The sequence below is a fragment of the Pristiophorus japonicus genome, chromosome 12 (genome assembly GCF_044704955.1).
Source record: "Pristiophorus japonicus isolate sPriJap1 chromosome 12, sPriJap1.hap1, whole genome shotgun sequence".
NCBI classification, from domain to species: domain Eukaryota; kingdom Metazoa; phylum Chordata; class Chondrichthyes; family Pristiophoridae; genus Pristiophorus; species Pristiophorus japonicus.
Genome location: NC_091988.1, coordinates 15,129,857 through 15,150,537, shown reverse-complemented (window position 1 = coordinate 15,150,537; position 20,681 = coordinate 15,129,857). Strand labels below are relative to the sequence as shown.

The 20,681-nt window shown below is 41.7% G+C and overlaps 1 protein-coding gene across 3 annotated transcripts in view; it reads right to left on the bottom strand.

Annotated features, from left to right (window-relative positions):
* Positions 1–20,681, bottom strand: part of uba3 (ubiquitin-like modifier activating enzyme 3) — a 53,708-nt gene that overhangs the window by 21,514 nt on the left and 11,513 nt on the right. For all 3 annotated transcript variants that reach the window (XM_070895195.1, XM_070895194.1, XM_070895196.1), the window contains 6 exons: positions 16,613–16,693; positions 10,208–10,290; positions 9,523–9,603; positions 6,541–6,584; positions 4,283–4,347; positions 259–414 (listed from right to left, as the gene is read on the bottom strand). In XM_070895195.1, coding sequence (XP_070751296.1) covers positions 259–414; positions 4,283–4,347; positions 6,541–6,584; positions 9,523–9,603; positions 10,208–10,290; positions 16,613–16,693 — 510 coding nt within the window. The remainder of the gene's footprint in view (positions 1–258; positions 415–4,282; positions 4,348–6,540; positions 6,585–9,522; positions 9,604–10,207; positions 10,291–16,612; positions 16,694–20,681) is intronic.

Sequence of the window (20,681 nt, the reverse complement as noted above, 5' to 3'; positions counted from 1 at the left end):
ATGGTACCCGCCCCCTCCTACATACAAAATCAGCGCGAGTGGTAGGCTCCGCCCCCTGGGCGCCACGCCAAGCTGACATCAAGCTGCAAAGCGCTCGAGAATAGCACGTTTTTTTTCAGGCGCCGTTTTCGGCGCGAAAAACGGACACCCAGCTCGGAGGGGCGCCTATTTTGCCGCGTGTGGAAACTTGGAGCCTAAGTTTCTAACTGATTGGGTCCGAAAGACTGGATCAGTAACATTGTTGTAAAGCTAAGTTACCTGAGGAGGGTACAGTTCCAGTGTACACTCTATACACGCAGTCATTCCTGGCAGTATAACACGGGCATTACCCTTAAACCCTTCAGTCCCACCGTCAATCAATGGAATAATGGAGCTTGGATCTAGAGTTCCATCTTCAAAGTTCAGCAGGGATATCTATGGACAACATAATTTTAAAAAAAATGGTCTTTAATTATATAAACATAAAAGTATAATCAATGAGGATCTGTGGGATATTGAATCAAGGAGGGAAGACCCGATGTTAACTCATGAAAGTCTTCCTTACACATATGGGAATAAATGCTCGTTACTAGCCAATGTCTTAAAGGAAGTGGAGTCTGGGAAAAGTGGTGTGGCTTAAGGAAACAAACAAGTCAGTCATTTTTCTGGACCACACTAAAGGGGTTATATATTCATTTTTTTACATTTTTAAATTAATCTGTCAAACCACTCTGCAGTTTGTAAACTGCTGTGATCTTAATGGATTATCCTAGACTTTTATTTTTGTGCTACCTCATGTGGGTCGTTTTAAGTCCCTAAATCTGCTATTGGTTGCACACTGCATTCCATACATAGAACTTTTCACTGTGACTACTATAAATGTAGAGGCAGTTTGACTTTAGTTGATGCGTTGACTCATCTCTCTCGAATAGCGGAATTAAATTCATGAGGCCATTTTAACTTGAGAGAATGCAGACTATGGCATCCAAAATGATAATGAAATTTAGATCTTAGTTCCATGAAAACAATTTCAGAAATTAAACTTTGGTCATGGTATAAAATTAAAACGTTCCATTACTGTTGCACAACAAAAACTCCATCTGACTCAATGGTGTAGCATCTTTTATTTTAGGCCGAGATAACCCAATAAATGTTATTCTTCATTCCCACTGAGAGACTCTGAAACAGCAATATAGTTTTGAACAGGTTTTCATGATTTCAGAGATCTATGGCCAATACTTAGAATGTGCAAACAAAAAGGGGGACTGGCATGAATCCTAAAAAATAGATGCAATCAACTTTTGAAACAGGAAAGGCCCAATAATCACAAAATTTTCATTACACATTATAAAAAAAATGTCAAATCACAATGCAGTTATGCACATCACCAAAACACCAATAAACATTAAAATATTCTATACATGGAAATTTAGCGCATTAGTAGAATACATGATGTCTTGACCAACTTAACATTCTCTAACTCCCTTAAGCAATGCAGCTGGTCTCAAACATAACATAAGAACATAAGAAATAGGTGGAGTAGGCCATTTGGCCCCTCGAGCCTCAATAAGATCATGGCTGAGCCGATCTTGGCCTCAACTCCACTTCCCTGTCCACTCCTCATAACCCTCAACTCACTTAGCATTCAAAATCTGTCTAGCTCCACCTTAAATATAGTCAATGACCCAGCCTCCACAGCTCTCTGAGGTCGAGAATGCCAAAGATTCACGACACTCAGAAAATAAATGCCTCCTCATTTCAGTTTTAAATGGGCGACCCCTTATTCTGAAACTATGCCCCCTAGTTCTAGATTCCCTCACAAGGGGAAACATCCTCTCTGCATCCACCTTGTCAATCCCCCTCAGAATCTTATACATTTCAATAAGATCACCTCTCATTCTTCTAAACGCCAAAAAGTATAAGCCCAACCTGCTCAACCTTTCTCCATAAGACAACCCCTTCGTTTCAGGAATCAACCTCGGGAATCTTCTCTGAACTGCCGCCAATGCAAGTATATCCCTTCATAAATAAGGAGACCTAAACTGTACACCGTACTCCAGGTGTGGTCCAGTTGTAGCAGGACTTCCCTACTTTTATACTCCATCCCCCTTGCAATAAAGGCTAACATTCCATTTGCCTTCCTAATTTCTTGCTGTACCTGCATGCTAACTTTGTGTGTTTCATGTACAAGGAACCCCAGATCCCTCTGTACCACAGCATTGTGTAATCTCTCCCCATTGAAGTAATTAGTTTTTTAATTTTTTCTACCGAAGTGGATAACCTCACAGTTTCCCACATTATACTCCATCTGCCAAATTTTTGCCCTATCACTTAGCCTATCTATATTCCTTTAATCCAAGACCACCCCAACCTCTGTCGTCGAGCTACAGTATGCGGACGATGCCTGCATCTGTGCACATAGAGGCTGCACCCCAGGACAGTCGACGTATTTACTGAGGCGTACGAAAGCATGGGCCTTACTCTAAAATTCCGTAAGACAAAGGTCCTCCACCAGCCTGTCCTCATCGCACAGCACTGCGCCCCAGTCATAAAGATCCACGGCGCGGCCCTGGACAACGTGGACCACTTCCCATATTTCTGGAGCCTCCTAACAACAAGAGCAAGCATCGACAATGAGATCCAACACTGCCTCCAGTGCGCCAGTGCAGTCTTCGGCAGCCTGAGGAAAAGAGTGTTTGACGACCAGGCCCTCAAAACTGCCACCAAGCTCATTGTCTACAGGGTTGTAGTAATACTTGCCCTCTTGTATAGCTCAGAGACATGGACCACATACAGTAGACATCTCAAGTTGTTGGAGAAATATCACCAGCAATGTCTCCGCAAGATCCTACAAATTCCATGGGAGGACAGGCGCACCAACATCAGCGTCCTCGTCCAGGCTAACATCCCCAGCATTGAAGCACTGACCACACTCGATCAGCTCCGCTGGGCGGGCCACATAGTCCGCATGCCAGACACGAGACTCCCAAAGCAAGTGCTCTACCTGGAGCTCCTTCACGGCAAACAAGCCAAAGGTGGGCAGCGGAAACACTACAAGGACACCCTCAAAGCCTCCCTGATAAAGTGCAACATCCCCACTGACACCTGGGAGTCCCTGGCCCAAGACCGTCCTAAGTGGAGGAAGTGCATCCGAGAGGGCGCTGAGCATCTCGAGTCGCAACGCTGAGTGCATGCAGAAATCAAGCGCAGGCAGCGGAGAGTGTGCGGCAAACCAGTCCCTCCCACCCACCCCTTCCCTCAGCGACTATCTGCCCCGCAGGTGACAGAGTCTGTGGCTCTCGTATTGGACTGTTCAGCCGCCAAAGAACTCATTTCAGGAGTGGATGGAAGTCTTCCTCGATGCCAAGGCACTGCCTATGATGATGATTCCTTTGCAGATACTTTGCGTCCTCCTCAGAACTTGCTTTCCCACCTATCTTTGTATCATCAGCAAATTTGGCTACATTATATTTGGTCCCTTCATCCAAGTCATTAATTTAGATTGTAAATAGTTGAGACCCCAGCATTGATCCCCGTGGCACCCCACTAGTTACAGTTTGCCAACCTGAAAATGACCCATTTATCCAGACTCTGTTTTCTGTTAGTTGCCAATCCTCTATCCATGCTAATATATTAACCCCAACCCTTGTGAGCTCTTATCTTGTGCAGCAACCTTTTATGTGGCACCTTTTCGAATATCTTCTGGTGATCCAAATACACGACATCTACTGGTTCCCCTTTATCCACCCTGTTCGTTACATCCTCAAAGAACTCCAGCAAATTTGTCAAACATGATTTCCCTTTCATTTGGTTGTGTTTTTCTCTCTTCCCCCACCTCCCAAACCACTGACAAAAAATTTTTTCATGATATTTGTAACAGCAGCATTTTTCAAGTAACCAACTGTGAACTATTACTCAAACTGTCAGGGCTGTCATACTATCAAACCTTCAGTGCAATCACCAGCATACAATACAATAGAGTATCCTGGTTATCTGTTTGGAGTGAGGGAAGGAAACAGAATACAACTAGTTTCATATCAGGTACAAGCAAGATGCTGTTCTGATGAAAGGTCATCGACCTGAAACATTAACTCTGCTTCTGTCTCCACAAATGCTGCCTGACCCACTGAGTGATTCCAGCAATTTCTGTTTTAACCTCATCTGATAACCGGGCGACCATTCTATAATGCCCGAGCTTTGCTCGTATGGTTACATTATCTGAATTCCTTCATTGCATTGCTGCCATATAGTCATTCTTGAGTAATTGCTATTCTCTATTAAATATATCTAGTGCTATTCATACCAACATCCCATTGATCCATCGTCGTGCAATGATCGAATCTAATCCACTAATAACGATGTGAAATTCTGAAACACAAAAAGTACTGTTTACAGTGACAGACTACAGTTGGTCCGATTCCCCCACTTTATTAGACATTCCCGCCCACATTCTATCTTCATTAAATAAAACTTGCATTTCTAAGCGCACCTCATCAAGCCTCTTAAAATATTTTACAAAAAATTATTTTGGAGTCCAGTGACTACTGTTATATCGGCAACTATTTTTCACAGGAAAACCCCAGAGATGAATAATCAATTAACCTACTTTTGCTGGGATTTTTTGGAGGGGAATGCTGGCAAGGACCAAGGAAAACGTGCCGCTCGAATAGTGCAATGATCTTTAATATTAATTCAAACTGAATTGCTCAGTTTATTTTGAAGATGCCACTTTCAACAATGAAGCAGTCCCTCACGACTGTACTGTCAGCTAGATAAAAATCGAGAACTATATTCTTCCCTTCGCTTTAGGTCACTCAACCTCTAAATAAACCATCCCTCTCTAACAGATTACTGAGACAGATATTCTGTTCCCAACCTTTTCCCCAAATAACATTTGAGATGACCAGTAGAAAGTACACAACGGGGAGATTGTCCTCCAACTTTTTCTCTCCCACCTGCAGGTAAGTATCTAGCCTCTGCTTTGGTAGTACACAACAGACCTGCCATGTAAGCACCCACTGGTTCGCCAAGGAATGGTGCATAATGCAGAGAGAGACCTAACTGAGCAGGTGTGAGAAGGTTCGATTGTCTTTTGGTACTTCATGTTAAAAGTCAGTTTAATGACCACATTTTTTAAATATAATTTTTTGCACTAGTCTATGCAGCCTGTGGGGGCTGGCATGCTTGGGAGCAGACCGAGTCTGTGTGGAAGATTGGCCGCATGGAGGCATTGTGATGCTGAACATAAACAATTGCATCAGGCAGCTTCTTTAAAATCAGAGGGAAAATTGGAAGAAAAGTGTAAGTTTTATGTAAAAATAATTAGTGGTTAAATTGGAGCAGGCAAGTGATGAGTGAAGAATATACCACCACTTCAAATCAGTTAAATTGATTTAAAAAAAAAAAAAAATGTTTTCTCTTTCTCTCAAAGATGTTGGCTCCTTCATTGGGACACAACATGGAGGCTACAGTCACGTCCAGTCACCCAAGAGTCTATTAATCTCGCACAAGCCTCACCAAGGACTGCCAGTAGGCTGTGGAGGAAGAAAATCACAATCCAGCCAGATCCTTCATGCATAAATACACACTCCCATTAATGGTTAATGTATAGTGATCAGGATTAGAACCCGATGTTCCTTCCATGACCCCGTGGTGCTGCAGTCAATTGCAGTACTCCCAGCACTGTTCCAATGGAGATCAATTCATTTAAAGGCCTGGATTGAAACTAGAGTTTTGTGGGTCTGTACGCTAGAGTTAAATTGTTTCAGGACAGTTCCTTTGTTGGCTCAGCTGGTTACAGCAGTCAGCAGACTCTCAGTCCAAGAAGGTCACAGATTCAATTCATGATCTGTTGCAGTTAAGTTATTCAGCTGGGAGGCGAAAAGGGTCTTGCAACTGATCTCATTGCTCTGGGTTCCTGCACGAATCCCTGTTGGAAAGTGTGCGAGACGAGCGTGGATATTAGACAAGAACAGGATCAGGCTTGGGTGTGACGCCTCCGCCTCACACCCGCCCGCCCCCCCCCCTCCCCCACCCAAGTCAAATAACCTCCATTGTCCACGCACAAAAGTGAAGTATGTTCAATCGGGTGTGATAGCTGAGGGTCACCAATGTTTATGAAACAGTACCCAGCAAGTAGTCAGGAGAAAATTGACAATAAGTGGAAAAAATATATATTTTCAGTTATTACAACTCATTTTAAAATCACAATATGCCGTAAACTACTTTATTAAGGATCAGACCTTCAGCATGAACATCCCTGAATATTTTTTTGTAAAGAGATCAGTACCTCAGAATAGACAATTTTATGAACTACATCTTGGATCTATTGAAGCTAGCTCCAATAACTGTAAGGAGCAATGCAATTTGTGATCAAGCAAATTCTAAACACAACCTATCTTAAGGTACTTATCTAGGAGAGAGCACATCTATAACCAAAAGCTGTAAAAGTCTGATTTTTGGACTACCATTAATAGGGTTGGAGTCGGTAGGAATTGGAGCTTTGTTAATAAATTGTAAAATTGCTATCAATGCTGGATTTTAGTAAAAGCCGTTACTTACGTCTGTAAAAGGATTCATTGAAATCTTGTATCTTTTTAAAATGTCTGAGAATAAAGTTAAGAATTGTTTCAACTTGGTTTTAATTCATATTATAACCATATTATATAACTACTGTCCTCCTTTATATCACTGGCTCTACTGCCTTCCTAACTTCATGATAATCTTGTTTCAGCTGTAGGGACTGGAATATGTCAGCCAAGAATCCTCAACACTAAATCTACATCAGACAACACACTTACAATTCAGGCTGAGTGCAACCGCATATGAACCAAAACTAATGCACGCTGTGAATAAGACAGCATACCATGTGTCAAACAATTACCCTTTTTAATACAGTAAAGAACTTGCATTTATATAGCACTTTCACAACCTCAGGACATCCCAAAGCACTTTACAGCCAATTATGTACTTTTGAAGTGGAGTCACTGTCGTAATGTACGAAACGCAGCAGCCAATTTAAATGCAGCAACGTCCCACATACAGCATTTAGATAAATGACCAGATTATCTGTTTTAGTGATAGTGATTAAGGGATAAATATTGGCCAGCATAGGGGAAAATTCACCTATTCTTCTACAAAATAATTCCATGGGATCTTTCATGTCCACTCAAGGCAACAGATGAGGCCTTGGTTTAATGTCTCATCCAAAATAGGGCACCCTCAGTGCAGGACTCCCTCAGCAATGCACTGGAGTGTCGTCCTAGATTTTGTACTCCAGTCTCTGGATTAGGACTTGCACCCATAACCATTTGACCCAGAGGCGAGAATGCTACCACTGTGCCACGGCTATACAATACACCACAGGTCATGTGGGATGCCCACTCCACTATCTATTCAAAAAGCAGGAAACACCAGAGTCAGTCCATTAATTTCACGCTAAAACCAAGTCATATTTATTTACGATAATTGCACAAAAGCAGACAAACGCAAGAAGCTATCGATGATATAAATACTTAGCAAAACAGAGGAGAAATCAGTTCACATGGGTTGAGAAAGACTTCCTCAATACAGGGTACTTTTATGTATCTTATGCAAGGTTTTTGAAGGAAACAGACTTTTTGCAACTACCCCAAATGACATTTATACACAGGTGACTCAACAACTATGTTAGCCCATGGGGTCCAAACGCAATACCAGAAACGAATGAAATGCTGAACTGAATTTGAATACGGAGCTAAATTTGAATGGTGTACTTGGACGCACTTTTGTTTTTGATATCATCATCATCACAGGCAGTCCCTCGAAATCGAGGAAGACTTGCTTCCACTCTAAAAGTGAGTTCTTAGATGATTGAACAATCCAATACAGGAATTACAGTTTCTGTCACAGGTGGGACAGACAGTGGTTGAAGAAAAGGGTGGGTGGCGAGTCTGGTTTGCCGCACACTCCTTCCGCTGCCTGCGCTTGATTTCTGCATGCTGTCGGCGATGAGAGTCGAGGTGCTCAGCGCCCTCCCGGATGCTCTTCCTCCATTTAGGGCAGTCTTTGGCCAGGGACTCCCAGGTATCTGTGGGGATGTTGCACTTTATCAAGGAGGCTTTGAGGGTGCCCTTGAAACGTTTCCTCTGCCCACCTGGGGCTCACTTGCCGTATAGGAGTTCAGAGTAGAGCACTTGCTTTGGGAGTCTTGCGTCAGGCATGCGAACAACGATGATGAACAATGATACTACTCTCTGTGGCAGCATTAAAATGCACTGTTGGCACCAGTGCAATTAAAACCACAATATGGCATGAGCAGGAAAGACGCAGTATAAAGATAATACCGGTGCCATCACAAATTCTGTTCAGCCAGACAGTGATTCTGGATTGAGCATACCGTATACACACGCATACAAGGGACGACAGTGTCATCGGCTCTACCTCTTCAGCTCCTTGTCCATTGTTTCCCTCTTTCCAGGACACAAAGAATATGTTTAAAATAGTTTCCATTTACTAAATTTAGTAGTTGATCAGATCTAGCAGTTTCTTCTTAGGATTTTCTAATACAAGTAGCCTTTTGACGTTGGGATCCAGGAGCAGTCTTCAATGCAGGATAAAAGAATTTGTGCCATATCCTGCTACTCCACTAAGTTGGGGCACAATGACAATAAATCACAGTGCTTTAGTTTTGATTAATCTTTGTAGATGAGGCTTGATCAAAGGATTTAAAATTGCTGGGAGGAGGATTGTAAATTCCTGACCTGCAAAAAGCCCATCGGTCTTTTTGGATTTTATTTAAAGAACTGCAGTGTTTGAACACAGTGTCGAAATGGAGTTCTTGCAAATAAGATGTATGCAAGTTGATAAGTAGCTTGAGTAAAGTTTGCACCATTCCTCCCTTGTTTAACTTCCTCTGTTTCAAAGAGAACAGCTAGTGTTAGATAATTGCAGTTTTATGCCGGTTCTCAGCGCATGCGTATCACGTGCCGAGAACCGGCATTTGCGAGGCCTCTTTGGGTGTGCACGCACATCATACGCACCCGGAGAGGCCGCAATTCACGGCCTAACATCTACCCATATCAAGCATTAGAAGAGTGCGTGTGTGAGAGACAGACAGAAACAGAATATATGCGCACACACACACACACACACACACACACACGTAAAGAAACAGATCGAAAAGGGACAAACAGAAACAGTTGCAACAAAGATTAAAACAGAAACAAAACAAAAACCTGAAGAAATTACCGATGCACTGACATAAAATGGACAGGTCACAATATATTGCAAGCTTAAAATTCAGATTTGAAGTGTCTCCCTGTAACATTGCAGTTAAGTGTGGAGAACTCTGGACAACAAAAATTTTCGAAATGATCAGCTACTTTGCAAGAAAAAAATCCATATTATGGATTAAGATTTAAAAATATAATACCCAACTCTGCAGAGAAGCATTCCATAAGAGGCTTTAGTTTTGGTTATTGCCATTCTGTCGAAGGCCAATCCTATTTTCAGATCAATTTCATCTTACTGCCACAATAAAATTATTTTCTAAACAAAGGATACGGAGTGACATTGCAACCAGGAATTCGATTGTTAATGAACTCAGCAGCTACGTCTGCTTTTGGCCGTCCAACATCTTTTGGTCTGTTAAAAAATAAATCAGTTAAGAAGAACATTTATGGTAACATTTTTGTAACAGAAAATCATTAAACATCCACTAATCGAACTACATTACGAGTTCATGACTGAGGCAAGAAGACAACTTAAAAATTCCATTATTGTAAAAGCTTAGCACATGCAGATTCCTCAAACAGTCAGCTTCAGGCTGTGTCCCACCCAGCTTTGGATATCATGGTCTCCCCAATACAGGCCAGTCACTCCACGCAGAAAACAAATGAATGTAGAATTCTTTTCATGTGTCAAATATTTAACCATCGAGGGGCATTAGAAATAAATTAGGCAGAACATTTAAATTTTGAACTGCATTTACAAAAGGTTAATTTATGAAACAGCCATTTAAAATATACAATGCTGTACTCTCAAAACATGCTTTGTTGATCAAAAAAACTGTTTCATTGCATAAAATTGACAATGGTACCTCTGTACTAGTAATTATACAGGCTTTAAAATAAAACTCAAAATCTTTACAACTGCGGTCCAAGAGCATTTTCCATCCAAACTGTAATACTCAGGACTTAACTCAAATCTAACAGCAAAATTTACAATCCAACCGTATATAATTACTTACCTAAATAAAAATTGCCTGTTCAGATTAGAAACATCTATTGTATCCATATCAATGACATCAATTTGCCTGAAGCCCATTAGAGCCTGCGGTAAGAATACATGAGGTCAGGGGTCGCTTACAACGGAGGCTGTTGAATGATCTTTGTACATACAAAGTTCGATTTGAAATGCTGACTTGTTCAGCAACATATTGTTGGATAACTGACAGCATTGCAAAAATCAGTAAGGACTGCTGCATTCTTGACCACAGTCTGACTTCTGGTGGATGTGACCTTTGCAGAAGACAGTGAAATACAACTGCACTGAACAGCTCAGGAGCCCGACAGAAGAGTTACACAATGCAAGGCCCAACTCAGTTTAAATACATTTCTGGGAATAAATACTTCACATTAATGTATATTTGTTTGTGACATTTTCTACATATATTCAGCTTTAATACATCACTGTTCATTCAGGGTCGAGAAACCCGTTTTGTTGTGCAGCTGCTAGAATTCAGGTTTATTTATTAAAATTTCACAACACAATTTTTTATTTTAAGTAACTGATCCCATTGAGTATCTCACAGGCAATAAAAAAATATCCCCCGTTCTTACAACTGTCCAGGCCAACATTTTTCCCTCAAACAACTCCAAACACACAGTAACTTGCCGATCATCTCAGTGCTGTTTGTGGAACATTGCTATGTGCAAAATGGCTGCTGTTTTTGCCTACTTAACAGAAACTGCAATTCAAAGTGATTAAATATGCAAAGTCGCAAAACATTTGAGATATGATAACATAAGAAATAGGAACAGGAGTAGGTGGGTTCTCTCCCACTATAACTGTCTCCCTCTGCCTTCTATTTGTTTTTTGCCCCATGTATGACTTGTAGATTCATTATCCTTGCTCGTCACCAGGTCTTTTCCGCAATTTTTCTCTTTTATGGCTTTTGTCGTCTGTATATATTAGCACAAGTTTTTGGTTTGATTTATTAAATTTGTAAATTGTACTCTTTTGCAAGACAAAAACAAAAATGTGCCTTGCTGCCAGTGAGACCTGGGCTGAGTAGGATGTCATTTGGGAGGCGTGATAGGAGAGAAATTGGGAATTTGGTCAAAGGCCAGGAAGAGGCCTGAGAAAGGAGGAGGAGAGAGTGTGACATCTGCTCTAGGAGTGGTAGTTCTAAAGCCACAAGCTTGTTCACTGGATCGATGGTCTGGACATCAATTTGCAATATCCTTGGAAATATAGGTACTGACTGAGGAATCATTGCAATACACTTCCATGAAAAATACATTGGAGTGTGTAACTGGGCAGCAGCATGGGGTGACCACAGCCTGGAGTAAGGCATGCCATGGGGTCCAAGGATGGATGGGCACTGGCTGGAACAAAATGCCCGTAACATGAGTGGGACAGTGTACAGGATGACATGAAGTTTGAATACAGAGCAAAGAATTGAAACATAGAAAATAGGTGCAGGAGTAGGCCATTCGGCCCTTCGAGTCTGCACCACCATCCAATATGATCATGGCTGATCATTCCCTCAGATCCCAATTCCTGCTTTCTCTCCATACCCCTTGATCCTTTTAGCCGTAAGGGCCACATCTAACTCCCTTTTGAATATATCTAACGAACTGGCCTCAACAACTTTCTGTGGTCGAGAATTCCACAGGTTCACAATTCTCTGAGTGAAGAAGTTTCTCCTCATCTCGGTCCTAAGTGTCTTAACCCTTATCCTTAGACTGTGACCCCTGGTTCTGGACTTCCCCAACATCGGGGAACATTCTTCCTGCATCTAACCTGTCCAATCCTGAATGAGCTGAGCAAGGCCCGAGAACTAAAGCTGGATGAAAAACAATGTAGCATGACCCAAAATTCAAAAGGTGAAGATAAGAGGAGGAAGGGTGTCGTAATAATGTCCTCCTTATGTTTGGGGGTGGGGGGGAGGGGGCGGCAGAGGACTGTGTCAGCCATGGCTCAGTTGGTAGCACTCTCTCCTGAGTCAGAAGGTTGTGGGTTCAAAACTAAAAATCATGGTTTAAAAACTAGTATTAAAACACTCTACCTAAACACACGCAGCATTCGAAATAAAGTAAGTGAGTTGACGGCACAAATCATTACAAATGGGTATGATTTGGTGGCCATTACAGAAACATGGTTGCAGGGTGGCCAAGACTGGGAATTAAACATACAGGGGTATCTGACAATTCGGAAAGATAGACAAGAAGGGAAAGGAGGTGGGGTAGCTCTGTTAATAAAGGATATCAGGACAGTTGTGAGAGACGATATTGGCTCTAATGAACAAAATGTTGAATCATTGTGAGTGGAGATTAGAGATAGTAAGGGAAAAAGTCACTGGTAGGTATAGTTTATAGGCCCCCAAATAATAACTTCCCGGTGGGGCGGACAATAATCAAGGGAATAATGCAGGCATATGAAAAAGGAACGGCAGTAATCATGGGAGATTTTAACCTACATATCAATTGGTCAAATCAAATCGTACAGGGTAGCCTTGAGGAGGAATTCATAGAATGCATATGGGATTGTTTCTTAGAACAGTACGTTACAGAACCTACAAGGGAGCAAGCTATCTTAGATCTGGTCCTATGCAATGAGACAGGAATAATAAACAATCTCCCAGTAAAAGATCCTCTCGGAATGAGTGATCACAGTATGGTTGAATTTGTAATACAGATTGAGGGTGAGGAAGTAGTGTCTCAAACGAGCATACTATGCTTAAACAAAGGGGACTACAGTGGGATGAGGGCAGAGTTGGCTAAAGTAGACTGGAAACAGACTAAACAGTGGCACAATTGAGGAACAGTGGAGGACTTTTAAGGAGCTCTTTCATAGTGCTCAACAAAAATATATTCCAGTGAAAAAGGGCGGTAAGAGAAGGGATAACCAGCCGTGGATAAACAAGGAAATAAAGGAGAGTATCAAATTAAAAACCAATGAGTATAAGGTGGCCAAGGTTAGTGGGAAACTAGAAGATTGGGAAAATTTTAAACGACAGCAAAGAATGACTAAGAAAGCAATAAAGAAAGGAAAGATAGATTACGAAAGTAAACTTGCGCAAAACATAAAAACGGATAGTAAAAGCTTTTACCGATATATAAAACGGAAAAGAGTGAATAAAGTAAATGTTGGTCCCTTAGAAGATGAGAAGGGGGATTTAATAATGGGAAATGTGGAAATGGCTAAGACCTTAAACAATTATTTTGCTTCGGTCTTCACAGTGGAAGACACAAAAACCATACCAAAAATTACTGGTCACAGGAATGTGGGAAGGGAGGACCTTGAGATAATCACTATCACTAGGGGGGTAGTGCTGGACAGGCTAATGGGACTCAAGGTAGACAAGTCCCCTGGATCTGTTGAAATGCATCTCAGGGCATTAAAAGAGATGGCGGAAGTTATAGCAGATGCATTCGTTATAATCTACCAAAATTCTCTGGACTCTGAGGAGGTACCAGCGGATTGGAAAGCAGCTAATGTAACGCTTCTGTTTAAAAAAGGGGGCAGACAAAAGGCAGGTACCTATAGGCCGGTTAGTTTAACATCTGTAGTGGGGAAAATGCTTGAAGCTATCATTAAGGAAGAAATAGCGGGACATCTAGATAGGAATAGTGCAATCAAGCAGATGCAACATGGATTCATGAAGGGGAAATCATGTTTAACTAATTTACTGGAATTCTTTGAGGATATAACGAGCATGGTAGATAGAGGTGTACCGATGGATGTGGTGTATTTAGATTTCCAAAAGGCATTCGATAAGGTGCCACACAAAAGGTTACTGCAGAAGATAAAGGTACGCGGAGTCAGAGGAAATGTATTAGCATGGATAGAGAATTGGCTGGCGAACAGAAAGCAGAGAGTCGGGATAAATGGGTCCTTTTCGGGTTGGAAATTGGTGGTTAGTGGTGTGCCACAGGGATCGGTGCTGGGACCACAACTGTTTACAATATACATAGATGACCTGGAAGAGGGGACAGAGTGTAGTGTAACAAAATTTGCAGATGACACAAAGATTAGTGGGAAAGCGGGTTGTGTAGAGGACACAGAGAGGCTGCAAAAAAATTTAGATAGGTTAAGCGAATGGGCTAAGGTTTGGCAGATGGAATACAATGTTGGAAAATGTGAGGTCATCCACCTTGGGAACAAAAGCCAGTAAAAGGGAATATTATTTGAATGGGGGGAAATTACAACATGCTGCGGTGCAGCGGGACCTGGGGGCCATTGTGCATGAATCCCAAAAAGTTAGTTTGCAGGTGCAGCAGGTAATCAGGAAGGCGAATAGAATGTTGGCCTTCATTGCGAGAGGGATGGAGTACAAAAGCAGGGAGGTCCTGCTGCAACTGTATAGGGTATTGGTGAGGCCATACCTGGAGTACTGCGTGCAGTTTTAGTCACCTTACTTAAGGAAGGATATACTAGTTTTGGAGGGGGTACAGAGACGATTCACTAGGCTGATTCCGGAGATGAGAGGGTTACCTTATGATGATAGATTGAGTAGACTGGGTCTTTACTCTTTGGAGTTCAGAAGGATGAGGAGTGATCTTATAGAAACATTTAAAATAATGAAAGGGATAGACAAGATAGAGGCAGAGAGGTTGTTTCCACTGGTCGGGGAGACTAGAACTAGGGGGCACAGCCTCAAAATACGGGGGAGTCAATTTAAAACAGAGTTGAGAAGGAATTTCTTCTCCCAGAGGGTTGTGAATCTGTGGAATTCTCTGCCCAAGGAAGCAGTTGAGGCTAGCTCATTGAATGTATTCAAGTCACAGATAGATAGATTTTTAACCAATAAGGGAATTAAGGGTTATGGGGAGCGGGCGGGTAAGTGGAGCTGAGTCCACGGCCAGATCAGCCATGATCTTGTTGAATGGCGGAGCAGGCTCGAGGGGCTAGTTGGCCTACTCCTGTTCCTAATTCTTATGTTCTTATGTTCAAGTCTCACCCGAGAGGCTTGAACACAAAATCTAGGCTAACACTTCAGTGCAGTATTTTTGGATGAGACATTAAACCAAGGTCCAATCTGTTCTCTCAGATGGGCATAAAAGATCCCATGGCACTATTTCAAAGAAGAGCAGGGGAGTTCTCCCCAGTGTCCTGGCCAGTATTTATCCATCAACGAACATCACTAAAAAATTATCTGGTCATTATCACATTGCTGTTTGTGGGAGCTTGCTGTGTGCAAATTGGCTGCCGTGTTTCTCACATTACAAGAGTGACTACGCTTCAAAAAGTAGTTAATTGGCTGTAAAATGCTTTGGGATGTCCAGAAGTCGTGAAAGGCGCTGTATAAATGCAAGTTTTTCTGTTCTGGGCACCTGGTTCAGGGCTTAGCAGATGCTGCTGCATATCTGAAGCATAAACTGTAAAATGATTCAAAGACTCAGCCAGCATGGTGGCTGGCAGATAATCTGATTTCCCACACACTAATCCAGCCACTTCTACATTTTTAATTTTTGAAACTGCTCAGCAAATCAGGTAATCTGCCTGTCCTTAAGCTGAGTTCATCACCAAGCCTGTCCATAGAAGTAAATTTTACAGCACAGGAGGCCATTTCGGCCCATTGTGTCTGTGCCGGCCGACAAAAAGCTATTCAGCCGAATCCCACTTTCCAGCTCTTGGTCTGTTGCCCTGTACATTATGGCACTTCAAGTGCACATCCAAGTACTTTTTAAATGTGGTGAGGGTTTCTGCCTTTACCACCCTTTCAGGCAGTGAGTTCCAGACCCCCCACCAGCCTCTGGGTGAAAAGATTTCCCCTGTTCTTTTAACATCAGTGTGTAATTGCTACAAACCCGAATCATAATTGTTGTTTGTAAGCGAGGTTTCCAGTTTGACAAATGTTTGTAAACTTTTGGCTAAGTCAGCAAAAACCAGCACGAAATAACCATCTTTCCTTTTTTTAGTGCTATTGACACTTTGACGAGTGATGTCCGTGTGATAGACTCAAAGCTTTTATATAAACTCCACATGGCAAGTCAGAGGATATGCAGCTCATGAGGACATGAGCAGTACAACATGGAATGCATAATTCTTCTGCTAAACGTAGCTATGTCCCTTTGAGGCCACAAACTACAATTGCTTTAAAATAGACACAAGGCGGTCAGAATTGAAAAGCTGGTTGGAAAGTGCTTATTATTTCAGGCTCCAGATCAATGACTAGCTTTTTAAAGATTGTTCTGCATTTGTAAGAACGAGCAACTGACTGGAATGTGGAGTGTGTGCTGGATGCAAGAAACTTTATCAATGTAATATAGATAGACAGACAAATATTTATAAATTGACTCCTTATAACTAGGTGTCAGACTCTTGTTGATGGGTTTTGTTCTGGATTAGAAATTGTAGCCTCACCCGATTTCAAATCGGTTTTTTTGTATAACCAAGGAAAATAACATTTTTAGCAATATATTACCAGATTTTTAAGGAGTTCACATCCTAAACCTCCCGCTCCAATAACTAGAACTTTGCAGGTCTCGAGAAGAAACTGGAGTGACTGGAAAAAGAAACAATTGTTCAGTCAATAACACAGAAGGAAAAGAAAAATAACAATGAATTACAAGTCTTTTAAACAAATTGCCAATAAATATGTTTTGACTCATACAAACTCATTCTGCTTCCACAGAAAGAATGTGCTGTATAGGTGGTAGGACTGACTTGCAAAATAGAACTTATCTTTTAAAGAACAGCTTCTCGCTCCAAGTCTTTGCCTCCATTGCGCACACACACACATGGAATCTTGGCCTTTATTGCAAAGGGGATGGAATATAAAAGCAGGGAAGTCTTGTTGCAGCTGTACAGGGTATTGGTGAGGCCACACCTGGAATACTGCGTGCAGTTTTGGTTTCCATATTTATGAAAGAATATACTTGCTGTGGAGGCAGTTCAGAAAAGGTTCACTAGGTTGATCCCGGGGATGAGTGGGTTGACTTAAGAGGAAAGGTTGAGTAGGTTGGGCCTCTAACTCATTGGAATTCAGAAGAATGAGAGGTGATCTTATAGAAGTGTATAAGATTATGAGGGGGCTTGACAAGATGGTTGCAGAGAGGATGTTTCCACTGGTGGGGGAGACTAGAACTAGAGGGCATGATCTCAGAATAAGAGGCCACCCACTTAGAACTGAGATGAGGAGAAATTTCTTCTTTCAGAGGATTGTGAATCTGTGGAATTTGCTGCCTCACAGAGCTGTGGAAGCTGGGACATTAAGAAACTATTTCTGTCTTAAATTTATTCAAACGATAAGGGGATAAGGGGTTATGGGGAGCGGGCAGGGAAGTGGAGCTGAGTCCATGATCAGATCAACCATGATCTTATTCAATGGCAGAGCAGGCTCAAGGGGCCTTATGGCCTGCTCCTGCTCCTATTTCTTATGTTAATATACAAGGGATGAACAATAATTTATAGCAGATAAGATTACTTTTCTGAATTATGTGTTGGATTTTGTATATAAAAGATGGACCAGTAGTAAGGAAAAGAGACCATACAAGCTTTCACAATTGGCAAACTAAACACCTGAAAATTCTGAAACGAACTGCTCACCTTTAATTTGGATACTTTAGTGAGTGAAATGTGCTACATTTGACTCCAATTCAGAATAACTTTCCTCCATGGAACAGAGCACTTTCCCAATTTTAGCACACTTGTCTGAAATCCGGTTAGGGATAACACAGATTAGATGCTCGGTTAGTATGCTGTAACTCTAATTTTGGTAGAGTACTCAATACTGCACCAGGGATATCATTTCCACTACCAATCTTTCTTGTGCCAAAGTAAATACGAGGCCAAATACCAGAATGTGCACATCTTCAAGTTGTGAATCCATGTCCTTCAGAACTAGGTTAAGATTGCCCCATTTTTACAACAGCCTACAGAAGAGACTTTCATCCCATCAATCTGCATCGAATCCAAAGCCAAATCCCATACGCAAAAGAGCAATACATAAATTAGGGACTAAATTACACGCTCTTGGTATTTTAGTAACGGTTGATGGTTAATTGCCAGTAAGGGGTGTACAGGAGAGTTACTTCCCCATAATGATGGAAACTTAAGAGGGCAAGAAAATCTGTACGACTCGAATGCACTTCCCAACAGCCAATCACAAGCAGCTGTGACAAAGTCTTCAAAATCTATTGATAAAGGAAATGTAGTGGATGTGGTGTATATAGATTTTCAAAAAGCTTATGATACAATGCCATGTAGACGGCTTATTAATAAAATTAAGGCACATGGTAATAAATGTAATGCGGTAGCATGGTTAGAAAGTTGGTTATAGAATAAAAAACGGAAAGTTGTGGTTATGGAATGTTTTGGACTGGAGGAATATAAAGTGGTATACCCCAAGGGTCAATACTCAAAATACATATCAATCTTCCATAGCATTGCACACTGGAAGTCAAGACCAAGTGCCCTCTTCAAGTGATTAAAGGCTGGTGGATAATTGGACCAGAGTAAGCAGATGTAATTTAGTGCCCATTTTAAAGTCATACATTCTTTCTCTACTTTTATACAATATTTCAGTTAATATATTTCTAATATTTATAATTAAATAGAAAAACATATGACAATTTGGGAAGCCACAAAGAACTAGAGTTGGTTCGAGCATACAAATTTCTCTGCAGTAGAGGCGGAGGAGCTGGGAGATGCAAAACCGAGGCACTACAATACCACTACTGGCGAGAAGCTGTAATTTCAGCTGAACAAGTTTACATGGACAGTTTTACATAGAATTTACAGCAATTATGCCAAAAAGCACCATGCTGGTGTCTATGCCTCCCCCCACCCTACCAGCATACCCTTCTATTCCCTTCTCCCTCATGTGTTTATCTAGCTTACCCTTAAATGCAAGGCTCCCAAAGCAAGTGCTCTACTCGGAACTCCTTCATGGCAAACGAGCCAAAGGTGGACAGAGGAAACGGTACAAGCCTCCCTGATAAAGTGCAACATCCCCACCGACACCTGGGAGTCCTTGGCCAAAGACCGCCCTAAGTGGAGGAAGTGCATCCGGGAGGGTGCTGTGCGCCTCGAGTCGCGTCGCCGATTGCTTGCAGAAGACAAGCGCAGGCAGCGGAAGGAGCATGCGGCAAACCAGGCTCCCCGCCCACCCTTCCCCTCAACGACAGTCTGTCCCATCTGTGGCAGAGACTGTGGCTCTCGTATTGGACTGTTCAGTCATCTAAGGACTCATTCTAAGAATGGAAGCAAGTCTTTCTCAAGTCCGAGGGACTACCTATGATGAAATGCATCTATGCTAGTTGCCTTCATGTGGCAGCAAGTTCAACATTATAACCACTTGATTATAAATTCAAGTGTACACATTTATGATGGAAGAAGTTGATATTAAAGACTAACATACATAACAGAAAGCAAGATGTTGTACACAAAAAGTGAATGCAGACAGAAAGAGGGTAATTTAAACCTACCACACTGGCAGGAAACTGATCGAATCGGTGTTAGAAATTAAGGGTGCCTAAAAATGCATATGGTTATCCAAATGAAACTGTGACACGAATAATACTTTGTTTAAATGATTGTCTTAGTGCTCAAGACAAGGGGTTAATGTAGAAGTTGTGTCTTACACAAGTTTTGGTTTCCTAGAAACTTGTATTAAAATTTGAGACAAGTGTTTTTAATGAGTTAGATTAAATGATGCATAACATCCCACACAGGGACCCGTAGCATGGCCTTATCCTTCCAGGCTAGCTGTCTGTTACTTGAAAGTTAGGATTTTGACTTTGTTTAATGTATTTTTAATTTGGCCAATGAAGGCTTGACCTATGTTTCTTCCATTATTGCTAATAACCGTATTCGTGTCAGCTGTGGCTCAGTGAGTAGCATACTCGCCTGAGTCAGAAGGTTGTGGGTTCAAGTCCCACTCCAGGGACTTGAGCTCAAAAAAAATTCTAGGCTGACATTCCAGTGCAGTACTGAGGGCATACTGCACTGTTGGAGGTGCCGTCGAACCAAGGCCCCGTCTGCTCTCTCAAGTGGATGTAAAAGATCGCATGGCACTATTTCGAAGAAGGGGGGCGGGGGCGGGGGCGGGGGGGATATATCCCTGGTGTGCTGGCCAATATTCATCCCTCAATCAACATAACAAAAACACACAGGTTATCTGGTCATTAGCGTATTGCTGTTTGTGGGAGTTTGCTTGTGCGCAAATTGGCTGCCGTATTATGATTACATTATGACTACACTCCAAAAAGTACTTCATTGGCTGTAAAGTGCTGAGACATCCGGTGGTCATGAAAGGCGCTATATAAATCCAAGTCTTTCTTTCATTTTTCTTTATAATGCTAAGTTAGGAATTGGAGTTTGTTTAACAGAATTGCTTGCTAAGATGCACCAGTTAATCAGTTTTTAAGAAAGAATAGAATAGAATTTAATAATTTATTTCATGATACAATAGTCTGATAATGAAATGAAATAGTGTACACGACCAACTGCATGAACATAAACAACTGATAAGTAGTTACGAACAATGAGGC